General features: G+C 41.5%; 1 protein-coding gene across 1 annotated transcript in view; it reads left to right on the forward strand.

The window, feature by feature from the left end:
• The window catches only part of nlgn4xa (neuroligin 4 X-linked a), a gene marked incomplete at its 3' end in the record, with an annotated part of 218,204 nt that overhangs the window by 60,735 nt on the left and 132,172 nt on the right, over window positions 1–25,297 (forward strand). The window contains exon 2 of the mRNA XM_084050661.1: window positions 12,558–12,710. Within this exon, the coding sequence (XP_083906787.1) occupies window positions 12,558–12,710 (153 nt within the window). The remainder of the gene's footprint in view (window positions 1–12,557; window positions 12,711–25,297) is intronic.

Below are 25,297 nucleotides of genomic sequence, written 5' to 3' on the forward strand. Positions count from 1 at the left end.
TGTGACGCTGTAGTATGATCAAGTGGGGCGTTAAAGAGATAGTTCAACCCCAAAATTTCTTGTGAAAAAATGTGAATTTTGTTTTTGTCCCATTCCTAAGTCTGAGTCTCCTTTGTTTCTCCTACCAGAACCGCTACGTACCGGTCCGCTGGTCATCAAAGTATTGGCTTTGGAATGCAACAAAATATATGTTTTTTTGGTTTAACTATCGTTTAATTCACAAAAAAACACAAAAAGTTGAAATTTGAATATAAGAGGTTTCTGCACGACAGCAACGAAATGATCTCTTGTAATGTTTTTTTAATTATTATTTTGAATACACCCCCCCCCCCCCCCCCCCTCCCCCCCATATCCATTCATTATGTATCGCATCCCTTGCCAATCCCTTGTTACCACCAAAACAAGCCTCAGCATGTGCTCTGCTGATCCATCAGGGGAAAACCACTAATCAGGAGCAAATTGATTTTGCGGCGAGGTGAGAAAACTGAAAAGGTCGGTCTAATAATTAGATTGACCCGTGTAAGTTTGTTGCTGTTATCTGCATAACAGTGGTGCTGCTGTTGCCTTGTTCCACTTAAAGCCTGATAATTAAAATGTCAAAAGCCATACTTGGCACGATGTTGGATGATTATTATTATATAATCCATAGGCTAGATCCTTCCCTGTGATGTCCTTTATTTTTTTGGCGAATTGCAAAACTCCACTTTGCACTTTTATATGAGTCAGGTTTTTATTCAAAAAGTACATGCTGCAACTGTCCATTATTTTTTGTCTTCCGTCAATTACGTTTTTTCTTTAATAGATCAATGAATCGATTAAACAATTAAGCTATTAATTCATAGAGTTTGAAAGTTAAAAATATGATCTGTCTATAATGACATACCCAAAATAGGGATCAATTATGAATTAATTATTTTATTTTATTATTAATTATTGGATATTTGTTTCTGAATACATTAAATCTATTTGTTCGAGTTTGTACTTCTGCTATTTTTGAACATTTTTGAAAAGTCTTGAAAGTTTGAGAACTAGGTACTGATTTAGAAGGCATTTGTAGAATCGGTCTCAGGTCTTAATCGAACGTACTCAAAACTAGAATTCTCAAACTGAATTTTTTGTAAATACATTCACTCAGTCATTTATTGTTACACAACCAGAGGAGAAAAAACAAAACAACGCAAATTAAAGAGATAGTTAACCCCCAAAATGACTTTTTTTCTATCGATTAGTCACACCATGACATTTTTTTAGTTTTTGTCGCATTTGTGTCTCCTACCGGAACCGCTGCCGTCACCAAATTATTGTCTTAGGAATGCGACAAAAACAAAAAAAATCTCCATGAATTCAAGTCTCCATGGGGTGACTAATCCATAGAAAAAAAAGTCATTTTATGGGTGAACTATCCCTTTACGATCTCATAAGTATTATTCCAACCCCTATGCCTTGGCCAGGCTTAATTAATTAAGGTGAAAGACGTGACCTTAACGAGCCGCCCAATTAATCGCGAGCATGGCCTCTTGTACCGCCTCTGTGCGGTGCAGCGCTTCAGAGTAAATATTGGAACATTTTAAGGATAAAACAGCTGTCTCCGGGAGGGTCAACTTGACTTAGCCTTCATTCATTTCCCAAGGGCAATGTGGTTGCAGCAACTTAAAAAAAGAATGAACCTCCTGCCTTTCAGTCTGGTGGCACGTTTCAAGCAAAAGGAGAGCAAATAAAGCGAGTCAAGGATAAAGTTATTGAAAAGCACGAACAACGAAAGGGTATAACAGTATATCGTCACTGTTGACTGAGCCCGGTCCCCAAACGGGGAGTGTCTGGCTCTATTCCAGAGCCTGACCCTGATTTTTTTTTTCTTTGTAAAGTTATCAGGCTAATTCCATTTTTCAAATTATCAGTGTTTCTAAACTAGTGGTTCCCAAAGTGGGGTCCGGGGACCACCTCCAGGAGTCCTTGGTCCCCAACAAAATGGAACCACTTATTTATGACCATATTTGATACTTTGGCTGTTAAAAAAAATGCAGATATACAAGTTCATAGAGCGTTACTTTCATGACGTGCTTTGTGAAAATGTGTGCACATCTTTCAATATATATGTTTTAAAGCATTTTTTTTAACTCAAATCTTTACTTCTTGGGGTCCCTGGCTCAAAAATATTTTTAAATAGGGGGTCTGCAGGCAAATAGATATAATTGTGGGGGACCTTGACATGAAAACGTTTGAGAACCACTGATCTAAACCATTTAAGAGCTGCTATCTCCTAGAAGGAAAGTATAGGCAGTGTTTGGCCTATATCAATGGGTTATTGGGGCTAAGCCCCGCCTATTTTATGGAATAAAGAAAAAAATATTATTAAAATGTTTTAGAAGAGATTATTTTATATGCTGGTGGAACCTAGAGCAGCAACAGCATCAAATAGTTACAAGAAAAAAAACACACAAAATATGTCAAAATGGGCTGATATCTTTTAGCCCAAATCAGCTTCCATTGGCTTTCATTGAGTTGAGTGATTGACAGCTGACATGACACGCCTGCTTGATTCACTCACCATTGCAAGTAATAACGGCTGCAACCTTGGATGACAGGTCTGCAGATCCTGTGTCTGCAGACAGGTCTGCAGACACAAGCCACCTCCCTACTCCTCCTAGTGGCAACAACCGTCTTCCATGCACCATTGGGGCTAATGTATTTTAGCCCCTAAGCTCCGCCCTCACTGGCTTTTGACCAATGACAGAAAGGTGTACCTTTCTGTGCTTTGTTGTGGGAAGGTGAAGGAGGATTAACACATTCAGGCGGCAGTGTTCAAATGGATTATTTACTTTATAATCCGTCTTCATAAAGGTATTGTAGATTTGCTTCATTTATCTGAAACATGAACGCTGCTTTAATCACGTTGGAAGTGTCTCAGGCTGTTGGGGAAAGTTAACATCGCTAGTCAATGGACCAATTATTTGTTTACTAACATTGAGACTGGATGCACAGGTGATTGTTTCACGCAGTGTGACGTCGTCTGTTAAGGTGTGTGTGTGTGTGTGTGTGTGTGTGTGTGTGTGTGTGTGTGTGTGTGTGTGTGTGTGTGTGTGTGTGTGTGTGTGTGTGTGTGTGTGTGTGTGTGTGTGTGTGTGTGTGTGTGTGTGTGTGTGTGTGTGTGTCTGTCTGTGTCTGTGTGTGTGAGAGAGAGAGACAGAGAGAGAGAGAGAGAGGGAGAGAGAGAATTCAACTGCCCCTAGCGCCCTAACGGTGAGGCTGACGGACATGTCAGTGGATGTGTTGGATGCAGCTCAAAGTTAACTTTAATCAGGTATCTAGTTTGTTGCCGTACGACCTTCCTAGGGCGACAATGGCCAAAACTCAATCGAAAATCGGCGACGAAAATCGCCAAAAAAGTGGCCGTTTTCAAGATGTTTTGGCCATTATCTCTGGAACAGAAGGTCCAATCTGCTCAGTTCAAAGCTTGTTGGATGCGTGACGTTGAGGACATTAAGCTGATAACGTAACCTTTACGTTTTTTTGGGGGGTTTTCGGCCTAAAAGTATGGTAATTGTTCGGGCCGGCCCATAATTTTCAGACCCGTTGAGAACTCTTAGAGAGAGAGACAGACAGACAGACAGACAGACAGACAGACAGACAGACAGACAGACAGACAGACAGACAGACAGAGAGACTGTGTGTGTGTGTGTGTGTGTGTGTGTGTGTGTGTGTGTGTGTGTGTGTGTGTGTGTGTCAGACAGACAGACAGACAGACAGACAGACAGACAGACAGACAGACAGACAGACAGAGGCTGTTTGTGTGTAGCTTTAAAAGCAGTGATAAATGGGAAGAGGTGTACTGTAGGAGGAGATGAGTTTCAGTTCATACAGACCACTGGCTGCTATGTTTAAATCTGCATTACACCTCAAGAAGACTTAAACCATCGAACCTTTTAATGAATTGTCTGGTTCTGGTCTTATTTAGTTTATAAAGTGCATGCTATTCTTGTGTGACCCTCAACACAGGAGTCTGGGGTCCCCACCCAGAAAATGAGTTAACATAGCGTCACAATCATTTTATCCACTTAGCTTTGGCTATTTTTGAAAAATCTTGAAAATGTGTGCAAATCTTTGAATATAAATATTCTTTTTAAAAGCCAACATTTTTAACTCAAATCTTTGCTTCTGAGGGTCCCTGGCACAAAACCTTGTTCAGGTGGGGGTCCGCAGCCAAAAGGTATATCGATTTAGGGCTCCGTGGCTTGAACAAGGTTGAAAACCACTGGTATAACGGATGTCTTATAGCCCTCCCACCCAAAATCACCACCAGCCGTCAAGAAACGTACGTCCAGCCGAGTCGTGGTAGAACCTTGTCTCTCTCTCTCTCTCTCTCTCTCTCTCTCTCTCTCTCTCTCTCTCTCTCTCCCTCCTCTGATTAATAACACGTAGCTACGCACCACACGCTTGCTCCCGTTAGGCGCCTGAGCACAGGTGCGGGGGCGTGAACACTAGGGGAAACGTTCCCCGAGGATGTTCCCCCGTACTCCATTACATAATAACGTGACATATTTTCTTGACATATTTCTGTTTTTTGAGAATTCATTCATTTTCAACGCTCGCGGGTGGGGAAGCGAGGGGGTGCGGTGCGTGGGGGGGGGGGGGGGGGGGGGGGGCTCCAGCACCCCCTTGTTGTGGCTCTGAACACGTGAAAATGTGTGTCTGGGTAGCTCAGGTCGTTAGAGCTCTCGCCTTTGGACCGTAAGGTCTTGGATTCGATCCCGGGTGCCGTCTACTCGTCTGGATGTGGCTACTCTTAACCTAGCCTTAATCTTAAAGGAGGAGTTCACCCAAAAAAGTACTTATTTTCTATCAATTACACACCCCATGAAGCCTTGATTTCATGCATTTATTTTTGTTTTTGTGGCATTCCTAAGACAATAATTTGATGACCGTGTGTATTTCCGGTTCTTAGGAATGTGACAAAAACTAAAAATAATCCATGGATTCAAGGCTTCATAGGGTGTGCAATTGATAGAAAATAAGTAATTTTTTGGGTGAACTCCTCCTTTAACTTACTCTTAGGCCTGAGGTTCCGATTCTACAAAATGTCTTCTAAATCCTAACAGTTTAAAAAAAAAAACGTATGTTGCTATGTCAGTGGTTTTAATGTCAAGGACCCCCAAAATGTATACGTATTTGGCCGCGGACCCCCATCTCAAAATATTTTGTTCCAGGGACCCCCAGAAGCAAAGATTTGAGTTAAAAAAAAGCTTTAAAAAATATATATATTCAAAGATTTGCACAAATTTTCTCGATTTAAAAAAAAAATAGCAGATCTACAAGCTCGTAGCGCGGCACTCGGTGCCGCGTTACGATCTTGTAGATCTGCTATTTTTGAATAGCCCAAAGTGTAAAATAATGCTTTTTTTTTTTTTTAGCTCAAATCAAAAAGTGACACAGATGCGTTCCACGTCTCAATGGGTTAAGTTAACTCTTTGACTGACGGAAATAAAACATTGCTTTTCTTAGAATGCATTTTGTCACCGATTGAAACACATTTTTTCCCCCTGAAAAGTAGCAGTTTTTAACATACAAGGTCAAAGTCGTAGAACACAGTGTACCAGTGACTACACTATACTCCATTAACAACAATGGGAACGATCATCAAACGGCGCAGACACAGTGCCAAGATCAGGTCGTCCCTCCAGATTGAGCAGTCAGGGAAAGTGGTGAAAATTGTTGTTGCGGGGGGGGGGGGGGGGGGGGTAGTACCAGTGGTGGAAAGTAACTAAGTACATTTACTCGAGTACACATTTGAGGAATTTCTACTGGAGTATTTAACATTTTCTGTACTCTTACTTCTATTCCATTACATCTCAGAGGCAAATATTGTACTTTTACTCCACTAGAATTATTTGAAAACTTGAGTTACTTTGTAGATTTTGATTATTATTTGCTCTACAAGCTCACAATGCGTCACAACGCGACGCATTGTGAGCTTGTAGGTCTGCTATTTTCAAAAGGTTTTTATACATTTCATACATTTGAAAATTTGTGAAATGGGACATCCTGCATAACGAGTAGTACTTTCTACTTTTGGTACTTTAAGTACATTTTGATACCAATACCTTTGTACTTTTCCCCAATAAAATGTTTAATTCCGGACTTTTACTTGTAACAGAGTATTTCTACATTGCGGTATTGATACTTTCACTTAAGTAAAACGCGTGAGTACTCTTTCTACCACTGGGTACTTATTGGTACTTCGAGGGTAGTAGTACCAACAGAAACTAAAGTTTGAAAGAGATACAGAGGTCGTGGGGTTCAGATGGGAGCCAACGGCGGGCAGCAGTCAACAATGTCCAGAGGACTGCACAAACCTCCCTTATGGCCGTGTGGCAAGAGGCAAAGCCACAGCTTATGAAAGATATATGAAGACCCGACACAGAACATCTCCCAGCTCTGGTGCAACATGTACTTCAGTTAGGTTCTTTACTGAAGTAAAGGTAGCAATACCACAATCTAAAAAAATATGCGTGAACGACCTGTATTCAAATTTCACTCGGAAAAGCACAAACGTATTGGCATCAAATACTCTTGCAGTTCATTTTCAGAAATTTGTCAATCTTCAACGCATTAAGACCGGGAGAAGCATCTGTGTCATTTTTAGATTTGAGCTAAAAAAGCATTATTTTACACTTCGGCTATTCAAAAATAGCAGATCTACAAGCTCGTAGTGCGGCACCGAGTGCCGCGCTATGAGCTTGTATATCTGCTATTTTTGAAAAATCTGCAAATCTTTGAATATATATATTTTTAAAGCGAAGATTTGTAACTCAAATCTTTGCCTCTGGGGGTCCCTGGAACAAAATATTTTGAGATGGGGGTCCACGGCCAAATACATATACATTTTGGGGGTCCTTGACATAAAACAGTTTGAGAACCACTGACATAGAAACATACGTTTTTTCAAAAAACAGTTAGGATCTAGAAGACATTTTGTAGAATCGGCCTCAGGTCTTTAATGGGTTAAGTAGCAGATCTACGAGCTCAAAAGAGATTGGCTATTTTTGAACAGCCAAAGTACAACATGGTGATTAAAGGGCTATGCTGTATGTTTTATAATAATAATCTAAATCTGAAAAGTAACCAATAATAACTCAAGTTTTCAAATGATTGCGGTGGAGTAAAAAAGTAGGCTACAATATTTGCCCCTGAGTTGTAAAGGAGTAGTTCAAGCATAAAGTGCTGAAAACAATTGAAATACTCAAGGAAAGAAAAAGCACCTATGAGTGAGTAAATGTACTTAGTTACTTTCCATCACTGCAAGCATCCGTGGAACTGGAAAACGTGTTTACGGTGGAAGGGTGGAGGATGAAATGCTCAAAGTGCAGGAAAACCCTGTTTCTTGCCTCTAAAGTGGGGTTAAAAATCCAGCTTTAAGTGAAACAATGGCCCAAAGCACAAGGCACACTGCAGCTACCTAGACAACGGCTTTGGAATAAGAAAAGAGAGCGTCCTTGAGTCTCCTCTGTGGCGGTTCTGGCTCGCCTGGCGCCCCTGGGTGACCTCCTCCCTCTCTACCTTCAGCACAACCCCTGCCGAATAACAAAAACTGTTTTAAAAAAGTTAAAAGAAAACACCAACTTTTTTCTGCTCTGCTCTGTTACTGCAGCAATATGTCTGTGAAACTATATTCTCACAGTGTTTGTGACGTCGCTGTCACAATACTGTGGAAGCTGTCCAAAACGCTTGCTTTTCAGGATAATGAAAAAAAAGTTGTGGATCCAATGTAGTTATTATCTAGTCCAGTGGTTTTCAACCTTTTTCATGCCAGGGACCCCTAAATTGATATACATTTGGCCGCGGACCACCATCTGAAAATGTTTTGTGCCAGGGACCCCCAGAAGCAAAGATTTGAGTTTATGTTCTCTTTGAAAAAATAATATATTCAAAAGGCTTGCACACATTTTCAAGATTTTTCAAAAATAGCAGATCTACAAGCTCATAGCGCGGCACTCGGTGCCGCGCTATGAGCTTGTAGATCTGCTATTTTTGAATAGCCAAAGCTAGGTGGTTAAAATGATTCTGAGGCTATGTTAACTAATTTAGCTGGGGACCCCCTGGCAGCCCCCCAAGGACCACTGGTGGTCCCCGGACCACCGGTTGAAAACCACTGATCTAGTCGCAAGCTCCTGTTAGTGCTTTTGATGTGTTTGATATTTATCTATAAAACCCACACACACTAAAACCCGGGTTAGGTCGGGGGGGGGCACGGTGGCGCAGTCAGTAGCGCTGTCGCCTCACAGCTAGAAGGTCCTGGGTTCGATTCCCGCCGGGGACGCTGTGGGCGCTGGGGGCGTGTCTTCTCCTCCGCGTCATCAGCGCCCATACCCTTGGTGGGGTTGGCGAAAGGGCCTACTCTGTGTGGAGTTTGCATGTTCTCCCCGTGTCTCCTAGGGTAGTTAATACCCTCACAAAAACATGTAGTAATCCTGGTCACTATACTGCCTCCCCCTGGTCAGCCGGGGCGCCTGATGGAGGGGAAGGGAACTGGTTGGAATAACGTGTTCCTTCCACGCGCTACGTCCTACCAGGGAAACTCTCCCCTGTCGGGTGACAAGAAGGTCAGTTGGCTCTCATGCATTGAAGGAGGCATGAGCTCGGCCCTGGCCTCCCTAGGCTGGTGGGGGGGGTGTAGTGCCCAGGATCACTTAGCAAATTGGCACCGGGTGTAAAAAGGGTTACAAAATCGTGGGATAAAAATTATAAGTAAAAAAAAACAAAACAAACACTCTCACTTCAAAATTGTTCAAAAATAGCTCACGTTGTGAGCTTGTAGATCGGCTACGTTTTCAATAAGAAGTAAATTGCGCGTGTGTATATTGCGTCTATTATTATATACCGCATCCTTGTGCGTCTATATGTTGCATCCTGGTGAAATCTTGTAGTTGTGTTGATCCCCTGTCGCCAATCAGTCATGCTGTCTGGAAACCAAAATGATTTAGGAGAGCTGATTTCAAGAAAGAGAGTTGTGTCGTGTGAAATACATTGTGATCTTATGACTTATCTGATGACTTTGAAAGTCATACAGTGTGTACGAGCCCATTAGTTTTGGTTAACATTAATGGTGTAGTAAGTGATTTGTTTTGTTTGTTGGTTTGTTAAAACAAATGTTAAATAGCTCTACATTCTGATTGTAATCATTGCTATGAACTGTTTGTTCAGTAACAGGAGCCTCCAAGTCTCTCTAGCTCTTCAGCACACAGACGCAGATGCATTTTCAGGTCGAAATACCATCTTTTATCCAATCAGGAGAGATGACTCATACAGGATAAAAGAGTGACATTGGAAGTGATGACACAAAGAATTGAGCAGACACCATTGGAACTGGAACAGTATAAAATTGAAGCTGACGCATTGGTACTCTCTTGTGATTGCCTGAAACCCAACTGAACATGTGTTTCCTGTTTATTAAAGAGCTGGAGAGACAGGGGAGACCCTGTGTTACTGAACAAACACTCTATAGCAATGATTACTGTCAGAACATAGAGCTTTAACATGTTAACAAAAAACATGTGTTTTGATTTACCCATTACATATAGCTTACTACACTACATTTGATTTAAATTATTGCATCAGAAGTGAAGGCAAATGTTGTTTTCTAGTTGTTTTCCCGTGTGCTACTGGTGGTAGCAGTGGCGTGCACAGACATTTTGAGGGGCAGGTGCTCAAGTAAAAAACAAAAAGGGCACCTTGCACGGCGCGCGGAACCGCCGGCTACCTCTTTGCCAAAAATAGCCGATCTACAAGCCCACAACGCCTCGCGCTGCGAGGCGTTGTGTGCTTGTAGATCTGCTATTTTTGGCTAAAGTTCTCCTCAGAAAAGGGATGCTAGGTTTCGAGTGGTTACGGTAAAAAGAAAAATCATATCACATAAAGATTTGGCGGACCCCCTGTAGTAACTCTGAGGACCCCCTAGGGGTCCCGGACCCCCTGTTGAAGACCCCCTGCTGTAAACCTTTTTTTCAAAAGGGCACTTCTGGTCAAGAGGGCAAAGGGCAGGTGCTCTAGCCCCACCTAGAGTCTATCTGTGCACGTCCCTGGGTGGTAGGGTGGCTGCTATGTTTGGATTTAACTAAGCACTAATATTGTATGATGACAAAAACAACCAAAATAAGTTTTCCATTTCAACACTCTGGGCTTTGTGTCATAAGACATCACAAATAGCTCTATATCCATTTCTGAAAAATACTAATCACATCTTCGCTCTGAGCTGTCATGGACTTTACTTGCAGTGTCTGTCGTTTGTTGTTTATTTCCAAGAGCTTGTTTTCGACAGTAATTATGATGTTGTCTCGTACTAAATATAAGACACTGAAGACAGGCGTGGAGAATAGAATCTAACCTATTATACCAGAGGACATTTTTATTATTATAATATAGAGCTTTTTACCACTTTTATTAAATTGTATTTTTTCCTGAGACAGCACTAATAGCTGTTCATTGACTACAGTAGTGGCTCTCAAATCAGGGTCTGGATTTTGATGCAATATTAACCAGTTTAGCTTGGAACCCCACCAAGGACCCCTGGGGGTCCCCCAGCTAAACTGGTTAATATCGCATCAAAATCCGTTCACTTGAACCCACATACATTGGCTATTTGAAAATATAGCTGATTTCTGGCACAAACTATTTTCAGATCAGGGTCTGTGGTCAAAAACATACAGATGTTGTACAAACTCGATCTGCTATTTTCTGCGACAGCTTTCCCCACAACGCGGATGCTGTGGTTAAAGGAGGAGTTCACCCAAAAAATGACTTATTTTCTATCAATTACACACCCCATGAAGCCTTGATTTCATGGATTTATTTTTGTTTTTGTGGCATTCCTAAGACAATCATTTGATGACCCTGTGTATTTCCGGTAGGAGACACAAATAATCTACTTTGTGTTTCCTACCGGATACATTAGCCGGTAGGAGACGGGAATCAAATAATTAGGAATGCGACAAAAACAAAAAAGAAACCATGGATTCGAGGCTTCATAGGGTGTGCAATTGATAGAAAATAAGTAATTTTTTGGGTGAACTCCTTTAAGTATATTTTCCTACAATATGTGGACCTACTGATGCGCTGCTACTTCTGTTTGCACCTCATGTACTACTTGTGTATGCTACATCCTCCTATAATTCTACAAAGCTCTGTGCGGGTGGGTGGTGACGCCAAAACCGTGGTGAGGCCAAAACGCTGGTGAGGCCAAAATCTCTTTTGCCCGGTTCTCCTCAGCGCCTGGAGCAATTGATCTGAATTTGCACACAGTCGTTCACCATTACCATGTGCACCTAACAGCGAAGCCCGTTTTTCGATTTCCCCAACTGTCAGCTGTTTATTTGCGTTTTTTATGTACAAAGAATGTCGCCATGGTTACGGGCTTACGGCTGCCCAGCTGTGGGATGGGCCCGCGAGCTATGGGACGAATGACCAAACTGCGCATTGGGTCGAATCCACTGACCCACTGTGTTACACTCTTGCCGTCTGCCACAAGCACACAGAGAGTGTGCTTGTGTGTTGCAACTACTTTCGCCTGCGCACTTCACCGGCTATGAACTAGCGCAGTGGTTTCCAACCTTTTTCATGCCAGGGACCCCTAAATTGATATACATTTGGCCGCGGACCACCATCTGAAAACGTTTTGTGCCAGGGACCCCCCCAGAAACAAAGATTTGAGTTAATGTTCTCTTTGAAAAAAATAATATATTCAAAGGCTTGCACACATTTTCAAGATTTTTCAAAAAATAGCAGATCTACAAGTTCATAGCGCGGCACTCGGTGCCACGCTATGAACTTGTAGATCTGCTATTTTTGAATAGCCAAAGCTATAGGTGGTTAAAATGATTCTGAGGCTATGCTAACTAATTTAGCTGGGGACCCCCCCTGGCAGCCCCCTCAAGGACCACTGGTGGTCCCCGGACCACTGGTTGAAAACCACTGGACTAGTGCATATAAATGTAAAGATCTTAGCGTGTGCTGTAGGGGTGTGCCGATACACTGATTTCACCAAACGATACGATACGATATTTGGCTCACAACTTCGATACGATATCGATACGATACGCACTTTTTTTATTATGAAAATATATGGGGGAGGAAAAAAGTAAATGCAAACAAATAATTCTGTTTTTGCATTATTCAGACATGCAAACTTGTAGCTTTTCAGCTACAATAGCCGTTTTCAATCCAAATAGGGCAATAGTGTGACACCTGACCCGAAAAAAACCCACCTCGGGGCTGTTTGCATGCCTGATTATAATGATTGTAAAACAAAAAAAAAATATATATATATTTTGTTTTTCAAAACAATATATTTTTTTTCCCAAAACGATATCGTCACGAAAACGTATCGCGATATATCGTGGGACGATATATCGTGGGACGATATATCGGCACACCCCGGACTGAAACGTGTGCTGCTGTAACAGTATGTTGTTGTGTTGTGTGTGTTGTTTTACAGACATACATGATGAGAACGGACTAAAGCGTGTGCTGCTGTAACAGCATGTTGTGTTGTGTGTTGTTTTTTCCAGACATACACGATGAGAACGGGCTGAAGCCGGTCATGGTCTACATCCACGGAGGCTCCTACATGGAGGGGACCGGCAACATGATCGACGGCAGCATCCTGGCGAGCTACGGAAACGTCATCGTCATCACCATCAACTACAGACTGGGGGTCCTAGGTGAGTCTCCTCATGGAGGAGGTCTAACGTCTGTCTAAATGATCGATTCATTGATTGATTGACCCATTAAGACCAGGAAAGCATCTGTGTTTTTAGATTTGAACCACTTTATCCTTTATTTTATACTTTGGGCTATTAAAAAATAGCAGATCTACAAGCTCATAGCGCGGCACCGTATATCTGCTATTTTTTGAATAATCGAGATTTTTTTTCAAATCTTTGAATATATATTTATTCTTTAAAGTGAACATTTGTAACTCAAATCTTTACTTCTCAGGGAATTCTACAAATGTCTTCTAGATCCTAACAGTTCTTTGAAAAATATGTTGCTATAATCAGTGGTTCTCAAACGTTTTCATGCCAAGGGCCTCCACAATGACATATATTTGGCCGCGGACCCCCGTCTCAAAATATGTTGTTCCAGGGACCCCCCCCAGAAGCAAAAATTTGAGTTAAAAAAAATGTGCTTTAAAGAAAAAAGAAAAAAAAAAAAATATATATATATATATTCAAATATTTGCACAAATGTTCATGATTTATCAAAGAAAAAGTAAAATTATAAAATAATGGTTACATGCGTTCCCGGTTTTAATGGGTCAACTTATTGGCTGGCTGGTTAACTAAAAAATGTTGTTTGATTTGTTGGTCGGTCAATTAATCGATAGATTAATCGATTGATCGATTGGTAGGTTGGTTGGTTGGTTTCTTGGTTGGTCGATGGACTAACTGGTTTGTTGGTTCTTTGGGCGGGCGGACAGTCGATCGAATCATTGATTGGTTGATGGACTAAGAGATTGGTTGGTCGGTTAATCTGTCTGTCGGTCGATCGATCAGTGGACAGTATTGAGCTCTTCAGTTAATTTCCACGTGGGTGAAAGATTCCCACATGTTACAAGACATGGGCCTCACACTACAGAACACACACACACACACACACACACACACACACACACACTCTCACACACACACACACACACACACACACACACACACACACACACACACACACACACACACACACACACACACACACACACACACACACACACACACACACACACAGGTATAGACCTGCCAGTAGGACAGACAGACAGTGAAAATCTTCTTAAGCTCTTTTTGATTGCTTTCTGTATCTCTGTGTCAGTGCACAGGAACAGAACAACAAAGACGCGAGGCCGCGTGTCGTTGACGGATGGCTCCTGTCCCTTTAATTAAGCCGTTAAGACCGGGAACGCATCTGTGTGTCATTTTTAGATCAGATCAGATCTACAAGCTCATAGCGCGGCACCGCGGAAAGCTCATATAGCGCCGTGTCAATTTTTCTTTTACAAATCGTGAAAATGTGTGCAAATCTTTGAATATATGTATTTTAAAGAAAACATTTGTAACTCAAATCTTTGTTTCTGGAGGGATTCTACAAATGTCTTCTAAATCCTACAGTTTAAAAAAAAAAACCTATGTTTCGATATCAGTGTTTCTCAAACTTTTTCATGTCAAGGACCCCCAAATACATCATATGTATTTGGCCGCGGACCCCCAATATTGTCTAATAGGGAATCCCAGAAGCAAAGATTTGAGTCAAAAAAATGTACCTTTAAAAAAATATACATATTCAAATATTTGCACATGTTCACGATTTTTCACATAAATAGCAGATCTACAAGCTTGTATATCTGCTATTTTTGAATAGCCCAGAGAAATCAAAAAAAATGACACACTAGATGCGTCCCCGGTCTCACTGGGTTAAGGCCGACTTGACTGGGTGACCATGTTATCTAATGTAACGTTACATAACCGTCGGAGCGCTGCGTCGTCTGTCTGGCAACAGGAAGCCTCAAAGGTTAATGTATTCACATCGCAGGGAGACGTGTACCTACTGTATGCAGAGAGCTCTCTGTGATCCTGTGGAGCGTGTTGTTGTTGTTCTGATATGATGATATTCCGCTTTCCCCTTTGTTCCAACTGGTGTTTATAGCTCTTTGAAATGGTGGCTCTCCCAAACGCATGGGAAAGTCCAGACTAATAGGGCTGCAGGCTCAGCTATTGATTATATTGATTTACTTTTAGATTAATGGAATAATTGAGATGCAAGTTTTTATGGTGCGTTCACACGGGCAGATTAACCCATTAAGACCTGGAACTGTCATTTTTAGATTTGAGCTAAAAAGCATTATTTTACACTTTGGGCTATTCAAAAATAGCAGATATACAAGCTCATAGCGCGGCACCGAGTGCCGCGCTACGAGCTTGTATATCTGCTATTTTTGAAAATTCGTGAAAATATGTGCAAATCTTTGAATAGATGCATTTTCAAAGCGAACATTTTTAACTCAAATCTTTGCTTCTGGGGGGGGGTCCCTGGAAAAAAAATATTTTGATGGGGATCCGTGGCCAAATTCATATCATTTTGGGGGTCCTGGACATGAAAAAGATTGAGCACCACTGATATAGAAACATAGGTTTTCCATAAAACTGTTGGGATTTAGGAGACATGTAGAATCGGCTTCAGGTCTCAATGGGTTAAAAGATACATGCTACCCATTCGTTTTCAATGGAAACCAGCGACATGAAGATATAAAGATACATCCGACGTTTGTAGCTGTAGCTCTATAGCGACAAAGATACACAGCTATACACATTCAAGTTGAGCAGGGTTCAACTTCCAGATAGCCTACAAAGCTACAAATCGTCACCTTGCTAAACTAATGGCCTAAGTCATTTTTTGAGGAAATTATATTTTTGCCTAAGTCAGCTCCTCATGACACTGGTCACCTCTGGTAAAATGGCCCATCTCCTAATTGAAAAGGATCATGCTGTTCACTCCCCTTTTAGTATAATGGCCTATAACTCCCTAGTGTGACTTAGGACAAAATAGACTTTTTTTTGGCCTAAGTCACATGTTTTTGTGACTTAGGCCAAATTATTTACTGATGTAGGCCATTTTAGATTATTCTTTTTTGGCCTAAGTCAGATTTAATCCTATTTAAACCTATTTAAATATTTTATGTTACATAACTGACAGACAGTGTTATTTCTATTTAAATAGCCATAATTTAATTTGTTATAAACATTTTTGGGTGAAATGATTAAGAAATATCATATAGTTTTGTTTTGGATCAGTTTTTTTTTATTTTTCCTGAAAAACATAGGCCATTAGTTTAGCAAGGCGACGACATTCAAGTTGAGCTGGGTTCAACTTCCAGATACAAAGATACAAAGATACAACTGTAGCTCAGATGTCCGCACGTTTGATGACGTTTTTTTTTCTTCACGTGATCTTTGGCTGTGGTCTTCATCATCATCATCATGATTTACAGGCTGCCGAACAGCGCCATCTAGCGTAAACCATTGAAAACACCACACACTTATTAATTCATCAATGGCAGCGTGAGCCTTGGGCCAATTGACGAATGTACTCACAATTGCAGTCAATGAGTTAAAACAAACCAGAAAAACAACTTTATATCATATTATAAACTATCCTTCAAGCCATTTGGCCAAGACCTAGATACAGGCCCTGCAGCACGCCAGAGATACCAGGCTAAAGTACTTGGCATCGGCGATGCTCACTGACTGATGAATGTGAGCCATCATTCAGCTCTTTGTGTCCAAGATGTCTGGTGGTTTTGGAGAGTGTTTCTTTTGAGAACAAGTTAAAGCTCTATATTCTGTATAGTGTTTGTTCAGTAACAGCGTTCTCCCTGTCTCTACAACTCTTTTTGTCTACTAATTTATTTGTGTCATCACGTCCGATTTCACTTGTTTTATCCTGCATGAGTTCTCACTCCTGAATGGATACAACTTGTATCCCGACCTGAAAATGTATTTAATGTTTCCTATAGCGCTGGAGAGACAGGAACACCCCTGTTACTGAATAAACACTTCATAGCAATGATTACATATCAGACTACAGAGCTATTTAACACTTTGAAACAAATAAATATAATTTACCCTAAGGTAGGCTACACAGTGTAGCCTACCTTTAAAGGTAGGCTACACTGTGTAGCCTACCTTTAAAGGTAGGCTACACTGTGTAGCCTACCTTTAAAGGTAGGCTACACTAGCGTAGCATGTTGACGCTTATTGTCACCAGTAAAAAAAGCAACTCTCAAAGAGATGTGCGTTCAAGTGACATCCTTCCCATACCCCAAAGGGACGCCTGTGTGTTTCGAAGCGACATCGAACCCATAGCCACGAGGGACGGCTGTTTAGATCTCACAACCCAGAGTGACGGGGCGGGGCGGGGCATTGTAATTTGGCAGTTTGTTGTTAAGCAACCGTTAGGTTAGTATCATTTTAGTATATATTTCTGCTACTTCAAAGCCATTCAAAGAAAGAAAGCAATATTATTGAAAATGCTTGTGCTAAAAAAATAAAGCACTTGTACTCGCTCATAAAACAAGTGGTATCGGTGCGGCCTGAATTATTATGTGTTTCCTTTTTATCTAATATGATGATTAGGTGAACTGGGAGCCCATGGAGGGTGTCAAGGGGGGCCAGGATTTCTAGCTGCGTGCCACTGATCTAGGCCTTAATGCCTGCAGCGAGCAGGCTCGCCGAAACCAACACATTTCTCTGAGGATGAAACTGTTTAAAGGTCGTATCAGACGGGGACCGGTTGACGCGCCATAGTAATTCATTTTCAATGAGAGGCAGGCGGAGAAGTTGAAGGGCGGTGAGACGAGCGAACGCTGTCCCGTGAATTCTCACTCTCGTGCTCGTTTCGTGCACACGCCCGCGGGCGGCAAGAGCTGGATTGTGTATTGTAATTTTAACAATTTGTAGGAAATGACAAAAAGGCATATTTACTCACTGCCCATAAAAAACTGGGTCCGCGACCCACAAATGAGTCCCCGATCCAGGGTTTGAGAACCGCTGGTCTATAGCATTGGTTCTCAAAGTGGGGTACGGGGACCCCCAGGGGTACTTGAGGCGGTTCCAGGGGGTCCCCAGCAAAATGATGGATAGGAACCAAATGGAACCTTATGGTTCTGTAACTCTCAGAGTTAAATTAACATTGATTTTATAATATAAATTCGGGTCCCAGTGGTATAAATGCCATTAAAAGGGGGTCCGTAGCCTAATGCATGTCAAACTGGGGGTCCCCAATGGAAACAAGCCCGCAAGGACTTTTTTGGCCGGACCTTTTAGACAAAAGCATTATAAATGTAACTGTGTTGTTTTACCTTCTTTTGCCTAATAAAAATTTCAATCAATCAATCAAAAAAGTCCTTGACATTAAAATGGTTGAGAATCACTGCTAGAAAGCCGTATAAACCTTCTCTTATTGGGGTCCCAGGCTTATCTTTTCAAATGGGGGTCCGCGGGCTAATAAGTGTCAATTTGGGGGTCCTTGACATGAAAAAGTTTGAGAACCACTGGTCTATAGGCTACTCTCAGACCCAGACTGAAGCCCCTATACTCATGCATTGTTGCTGCAGGAAGGTCACTGCCCAGGATCAGCCCACTTGAACAGAACAGGTGCACGTTCAGTGCTTCGGGTGCAAACAATCTGCTGGCCATTTGCTAAATTCTGACTTAACCTTCTGTTGTTCCAAACATAATCAAATGAGCCCAGCAGTTTTACTCATAATATGGATATGAAGCATCAACTGACAAAGTACTCATTTATCCAAAGAAAATAACGACATTTTCTCCAAACAGAGACGTTATCAAAATGTGACTCGTGGTAAATCTCCTTCCGGGATCAATACCGTCAGGAGAAGGCGTGCTCAACTCAAGAGGAGTCTTGTGAGGAACAGTCTCTTATAGTTTAACACATTAAAACCTCAAGCCGATTCTACAAATGTCTTCTAAATCCCAACAGTATTCTGAAAAACGTACATTTCTATGTCAGTGGTGCTCAAACTTTTTCATCTCAAGGACCCCCAAAACTATATGAAATTGGCCGCGGATCTCAAAATATTGTTCCAGGGACCCCCCAGAAGCAAATATTTGAGTTAAAAATATTCACTTTAGAAATAATATATAGCCTATTCGAAGATTTGCATTACATTTTCACGATTTTCCAAAAAATAGCAGATCTACAAGCTCGTAGCGCGGCACTCGGTGCCGCGCTACGAGCTTGTAGATCTGCTATTTTTGAATAGCCAAAAGTGTAAAATAATGTTCAAATCAAAAAAATGAGGGATGCGTTCCAGGTCTTAATGGGTTAACTGGGTGCAGATTCGTGAAGATATTCAGTGAAAGGAATATCCGCACTCTCCTTCAGTGGTTTCTTATGTTATTTTTTTAATAGGTTCACAGCAGCAGTTTTACTATCAAAAAATGTTTGAAACGCTGAGGGAGGCCTGACGTGCCGAAACGCGCCCCGTTTTCTCTAGATAGACTGTCTGCTGCTGTGAACCTATAAACAGAAGATGAGAAACTACTGAAGAGAGAGAGTGTTGGATATTCCTTTCATCAGATGTATAACTCAACAGCGTGTTCACTGGGTGTCACTGGGAATTTACCGTTGAAAGAAATCTGTTTTAACTTTGGAATTATACTGTGATTACCTGCCAGCCTGGCCTGCCAGCCTAGCCTGCTTTGACATGCAAATGACCAGTTTGTTTAAAGAAGTGTGTGTGTGTGTGTGTGTGTGTGTGTGTGTGTGTGTGTGTGTGTGTGTGTGTGTGTGTGTGTGTGTGTGTGTGTGTGTGTGTGTGTGTGTGTGTGTGTGTGTGTGTGTGTGTGTGTGTGTGTGTGTGTGTGTGCGTGCGTGCGTGCGTGCGTGCGTGCGTGCGTGCGTGCGTGCGTGCGTGCGTGCGTGCGTGCGTGCGTACTATTTACACATTACACAGGATTTATTTTGCGACCGGACACAAACACAACAACAACAAAGTTTGTCTTGGCTTGCAGTATGGACTATTCAGACTTTATACCCTGCCTTAATATTTTATGCCCCCAAAAAAGAAAAAAATGGCGGGACAAAAAAACCCAGTGAATTGTTTATCTGTGCTGTAAAGTAACTAAGTACATTTACTTAAGTACTGTACTGTAATTTTGAGGTATTTGTACTTTACTTGTATGTCCAATTTCTAATACTTTTACTTCTACTCCACTACATCTTGGATCCAAATATTGTACTTTTACTCCACTACGATTATTTGAAAACTTTAGTTACTACCGGTAGTTACTTTGTAGATTTTGATTATTACAAAACATACATCAACCTCTTCAGCCCTATTTAAACTTTGGCTATTTGAAAATAGCCGATCTACAAGCTCACAATGCGTCGCATCGCGACGCATTGTGAGCTTGTAGATCTGCTATTTTCAAAAGATTTTCATACATTTGAAAACTTGAAACCGAACATTCTGCATAATGACCACTTTTACTTTTGGTACCTTTAAGTACATTTTGATACCAATACCAATACTCTTACTCAATTAGATTTTGAATTCCAGACATGAACTCGTAACAGAGTATTTCTACATTGCAGTATTGATACTTTTACTTAAAGTACAAGATTTGAGTATACAGTACCAACCACCACACACACACACACACACACAGCACGAGCACACAAGCTGAAAGCTGTCACTCTCCCTTTCGACAAGCGCTTATACAGTAACGTGTCCGGGGTGTTGGCTGCTATTAGCCCAGTGAGACCTGGATACACGCTATCTGTGTGTCATTTTAAGATTTCTTTGGCTTTTAAAAAATAGCAGATATACAAGCTCATAGCGCGGCACTCGAGCTTGCAGATCTGCTATTTTTTGAAAAATCATGGGATTTTTTTGCAAATCTTTGAATATATATATTTTTAAAGCAAACATTTTTTATTCAAATCTTTGCTTCTGGGGAAATTCTACAATTGTCTTCTAAATTCTAACAAAAAACGTATTGTTGCTATAATATCAGTGGTTTTCATGTCAAGGACCACAACATGTATTTGGCTACGGACCCCCATCTCAAAATATGTTGTTCCAGGGACCCCCCAGAAGCAAAGATTTGAGTAAAAAAAAAAAAAAAAAAAAAAAAACGTATTCAAAGATTGGCAAACATTTTCACGATTTTTCAAAAATAGCAGATCTACAAGCTCATAGCGCGGCACTCGGTGCCGCGCTATGAGCTTGTAGATCTGCTATTTTGCACTCGGTGCCGCGCTATGAGCTTGTAGATCTGCTATTTTGCACTCGGTGCTGCGCTATGAGCTTGTAGATCTGCTATTTTGCACTCGGTGCCGCGCTATGAGCTTGTAGATCTGCTATTTTGCACTCGGTGCCGCGCTATGAGCTTGCAGATCTGTTATTTTTGAATAGCCAAAGAAATCTAAAAAGTGACACAGATGCGTTCCAGGCCTGAATGCGTTAGAGAAACACGGGGCATCTTGAGAGGAGGCTGATAGCATCGCGTCGTCTCGAGTTAGAGAGCCTGGTCGGATGGATGGATGGATGTCAGAGAGAGGCGTTAGGATGAGGGGGGGGGGGGGGGGGGGCTTCAGCCTTGGCGGGCTGGGCTGGCTCTCTGTCAGCGAGCTACACAGCTCCCATCAAGGCATTCCCCTCCGTCATCCATTTTCATGTCCGACTAACGCCTCCGCCTGAGGACAGTGAGGAGGAGCGAGCAAAACGCTGCGCTTTGGAGTTCTCTCGCTCGATATTCCGTGCGTGTGTGTGTGTGTGTGTGTGTGTGTGTGTGAGTCATTGGTGTAAGTACATTTACTTAAGTACTGTACTTAAGTACAATTCTTTTGAGGTACTTTTACTTTACTGGAGTATTTCCAATTTTCTGTACTTTTACTTCTACTCCACTACATCTCAGAGGCAAATATTGTACTTTTACTCCACTACAATTATTTGAAACTAGTTACTTTGTAGATTTGGATTATTATTACAAAACATACATTAACCACTTCAGCCCTATATACATTTCGGCCATTTGGAAATAGCCGATCTACAAGCTCACAATGCATCGCGATGCAACGCATTGTGAGCTTGTAGATCTGCTATTTTCAAAGATTTTTTGACATTTTATGTATGCTACAAAGGATGTTTAGAGATGGATAAATAAATATATTAAAGAAAATATTCAGGGTGCGGATTAATGTTAGGATTGGGCATTTAGAGGTTAGGTTTAGGGGTTGATGGCAGAGTTGTGCCTGATCTGTACTTATTTGTGCGTCAACGCGTTGTGAGCCTGTAGATCTGCACCTTTGGGGGGCTATTTATCGTCTACTTTCCAATGGCAATTGTTGTATAGCCATATAAACTTGTATGTGCATGTGTGTGTGTGTGTGTGTGGTGTCTGTTGTGTCTTGATGTAAACATGAGTGCGCGATGCTGTACACATCCAAGGCTTTTGCCAAATTCATGCTCCGTAATACGTGAAAAAAACATATTTGGCATTGATTACTGTATGACACGTGTGCATCATCATGCAGAAATCCATGTCTCATCAAGCCTATAGACGCACATTATTTTCACGGTGTTGCTTGACTTCACCGTTAAAAAAAGGAAAAGCTGACATTGACGAGATTGATAATATTGACAGTGAAAATCTCTCTCTCTCTCTCTCTCTCTCTCTCTCTCTCTCTCTCTCTCTCTCTCTCACATTCAGCCCTATATACATTTCGGCCATTTGAAAATAGGCGATCTACAAGCTCACAATGCGTCGCGGTGCGACACATTGTGAGCTTGTAGATCTGCTATTTTCAAAATATGTTTCTACATTTGAAAACTGTAAATGAGACATTCTGCATAATGAGTACTTTCTATTTTGGTACTTTTAAGTACATTTTGATACCAGTACTTTTGTACTAGTAAATCTTGAATTCCGGACTTTTACTCAACTGAGTATTTCTCATCATCATTTATTTAACTCACGACCATGTTCACAGATATCGTACATTTTCATTACATAGTATTTCATACAGACATAGCAAAAGGCATGGCAAGCCTTACTTAAACAGAGGGAGAACATTCTTTAGAAAAGCACCTAATTTATAGATAACTCTTTGCTTATCAGATTGCAGTAGAAAAATTAGTTTCATCATAGATGGGCGAGTTGTAAAATACTTTGGCAGATGTTTTTGTCTGAAATTCATAACGGTAGTGTTTTTACACTCAAACATAACATGGAACTCGTCTCCAACTTTATTTCCATTACATAAATTGCAAAACCTCTGGCTTCTTTCAAGTCCTCTATATCTACCAGTGATCTTTGGGATTCTTGTGTTGTTCACCCTGAAATTACAGATGGCCTGTCTATTCTTCTGGTTGTCACACAACAGATACTTTTCCAACTTAAACTCTTGTTTATACTCAACATAAATGTCACATGATGTCATATTATTAAGTTCACTTTGACACTTTTGCAGGAACTGATCTTTCAACCTTTGTTAGACTGTTCGTTTCAACCATTCTACTCAGTACATACACAGTACGTCATGTCTTATCAAGCCTACAGTAGACACACACTATTTTTACACTGTTGACGTTACCGTTAAAAAGGCGGAAAGCTGACATTGACGAGAACGATGATAATGACAGTGAATGTAACCCACCCTCTCTCTCCCCCTCCCTCTCTCCCTCCCTCGCGGCATATGTTTATAGAATGTAGTGATGTACCCGCTCTCATCACGCTTGTGTGAAATGCCACAGGATGATGATGATCAAATCAAATCCATGCTATAGCCACGGTATATCATGCTTCCTCTACAGATCACGTCAGAGGTATCGGGGGGCCATGCACTTTCAGGCAGCATTTCCAGGCTAATGGAACGGACCTCTTTTTGCTGCACGCTCGCTCTAAATGGCAGAACTCTATAGCCATCAACCACCCAATAGAAAAATGACAGCTCGCGCTGCTACTCAAAATCCATTTGCAGATTGCCGTTTCACTCTGGAAAATGCCCCGGTATCCGGGCTATTGAATGTGTAGACCTATTTCTGGGCCTTTTTTACTGGCTACTGCATGTTTTTTATTTATTTTTATTATTATTTCTTTCATTCAAACCCGCGCGCCTCCAGCTGTGATTGTGAGAGAGAGAGAGAGAGAGAGAGAGAGAGAGAGAGAAGAGAGAGAGAGAGAGAGAGAGAGAGAGAGAGAGAGAGAGAGAGAGAGAGAGAGAGAGAGAGAGAGAGAGAGAGAGAGAGAGAGAGAGAGAGAGAGAGAGAGAGAGAGAGAGAGAGAGAGAGAGAGAGAGAGAGAGAGAGAGTATGGTTTTATACCAAGTGAATGCAAAAAAAATGAAATACTGCTGCCATTTGTTTCCAGTTTATCCCGAAGCTCACCTTTCCTATATGGATGTATTTATAACGATTTCTGACAGAAAAATGCTCAATTCTTATGTTTTTTTAAAAGATAGAGTTTTCTCTCTAAGTTGCATTGTAACACAGTCATTTCATTGTACACACATTGTTTGTTTTGATTGCTTTGTTCCACCTTTGCTTTGGAAATGTAAGCGTATGCTGTCTCATGACAATAAATAAATCCTCTTAGAGAGAGAGAGAGAGAGAGAGAGAGAGAGAGAGAGAGAGAGAGAGAGAGAGAGAGAGAGAGAGAGAGAGAGAGAGAGAGAGAGAGAGAGAGAGAGAGAGAGAGAGAGAGAGAGAGAGAGAGAGAGAGAGAGAGAGACATTGATGTTCACACCCGTGGAGCTCAGTGTTGGTTATGAGGCCCAGCTGTTTGCACCAGGCACTATATTTAGTTTAGCAGCCGAGCCAGAGGGGAAAGGTGTTCTGATAGAGATGCACTGCAGAGAGAGAGAGAGGGAGGGAGAGAGAGAGAGAGAGAGAGAGAGAGGAGATAAAGTAAGTAGTGAGAGAAGGGATAATGCAGCAGCATAACGGTGGAGAGACAGACAGACAGACAGACAGAAACAGATAGAGAAGGAAAGGCGTTGACAGATAAGGACAGCAGAGAGGGAGAAAGGAGATCTCGTTAGGTGTTTCAGCAGTCACAGCGTGTTGAAGCAGACATCTTGCGTGAAGAGACTATATAGCCGTCATGTGACCATGAAGACCCTTTTGTCTGAAAATGCATGAAATGTCCCCACTTTTTTCCAAGTCTTAGATATTTACAATGAGCCCGACACGGAAGCTTATAAATGGCCAGAGTGAGGCGCTGTTTTACCCTGCGCCGACCTGTGGTGTCAGAAAGAATTTATTTTAACGCATGTGAATGGGTTTTTTGACAAACTTTAGACTAGATTTTCTTACCGTAATAAAATAATAATAAATTCTATTAAGTCACTAGTTTAAAGTCTCCTTTCAATCATCATGATATGCGTTTTGCTAAATTATGGTCCCATTTAATTCTCTAGGAGGGGCGGGATGATTTGATTGACAAGCTACACAACCAATAGCATTCATTCCCCGCCCCCGCTCTTGATTGACAAGCTACCCAACCAATAATGATCTGGTCTCATTCTGCAGGATATGACGCGATATGACGCGATATTGAAAGATGGCGGACCTAGAGTTTTGGAACAATCGGCTTCATTTTCGGTCTGTAGAAAAAGCAGGGGAGTGGCTTTGTCCATCTCATTTATACAGACTATGCTTTTTTCCCACCGGTTAGCCTTGCTAAATCTACTGATGTGCCTACAGCGGGGCTGCAGATGCTCTAAACAGTGGATG

Source organism: Gymnoscopelus microlampas (genome assembly GCF_963454915.1).
Source record: "Gymnoscopelus microlampas genome assembly, chromosome: 24".
NCBI classification, from domain to species: domain Eukaryota; kingdom Metazoa; phylum Chordata; class Actinopteri; order Myctophiformes; family Myctophidae; genus Gymnoscopelus; species Gymnoscopelus microlampas.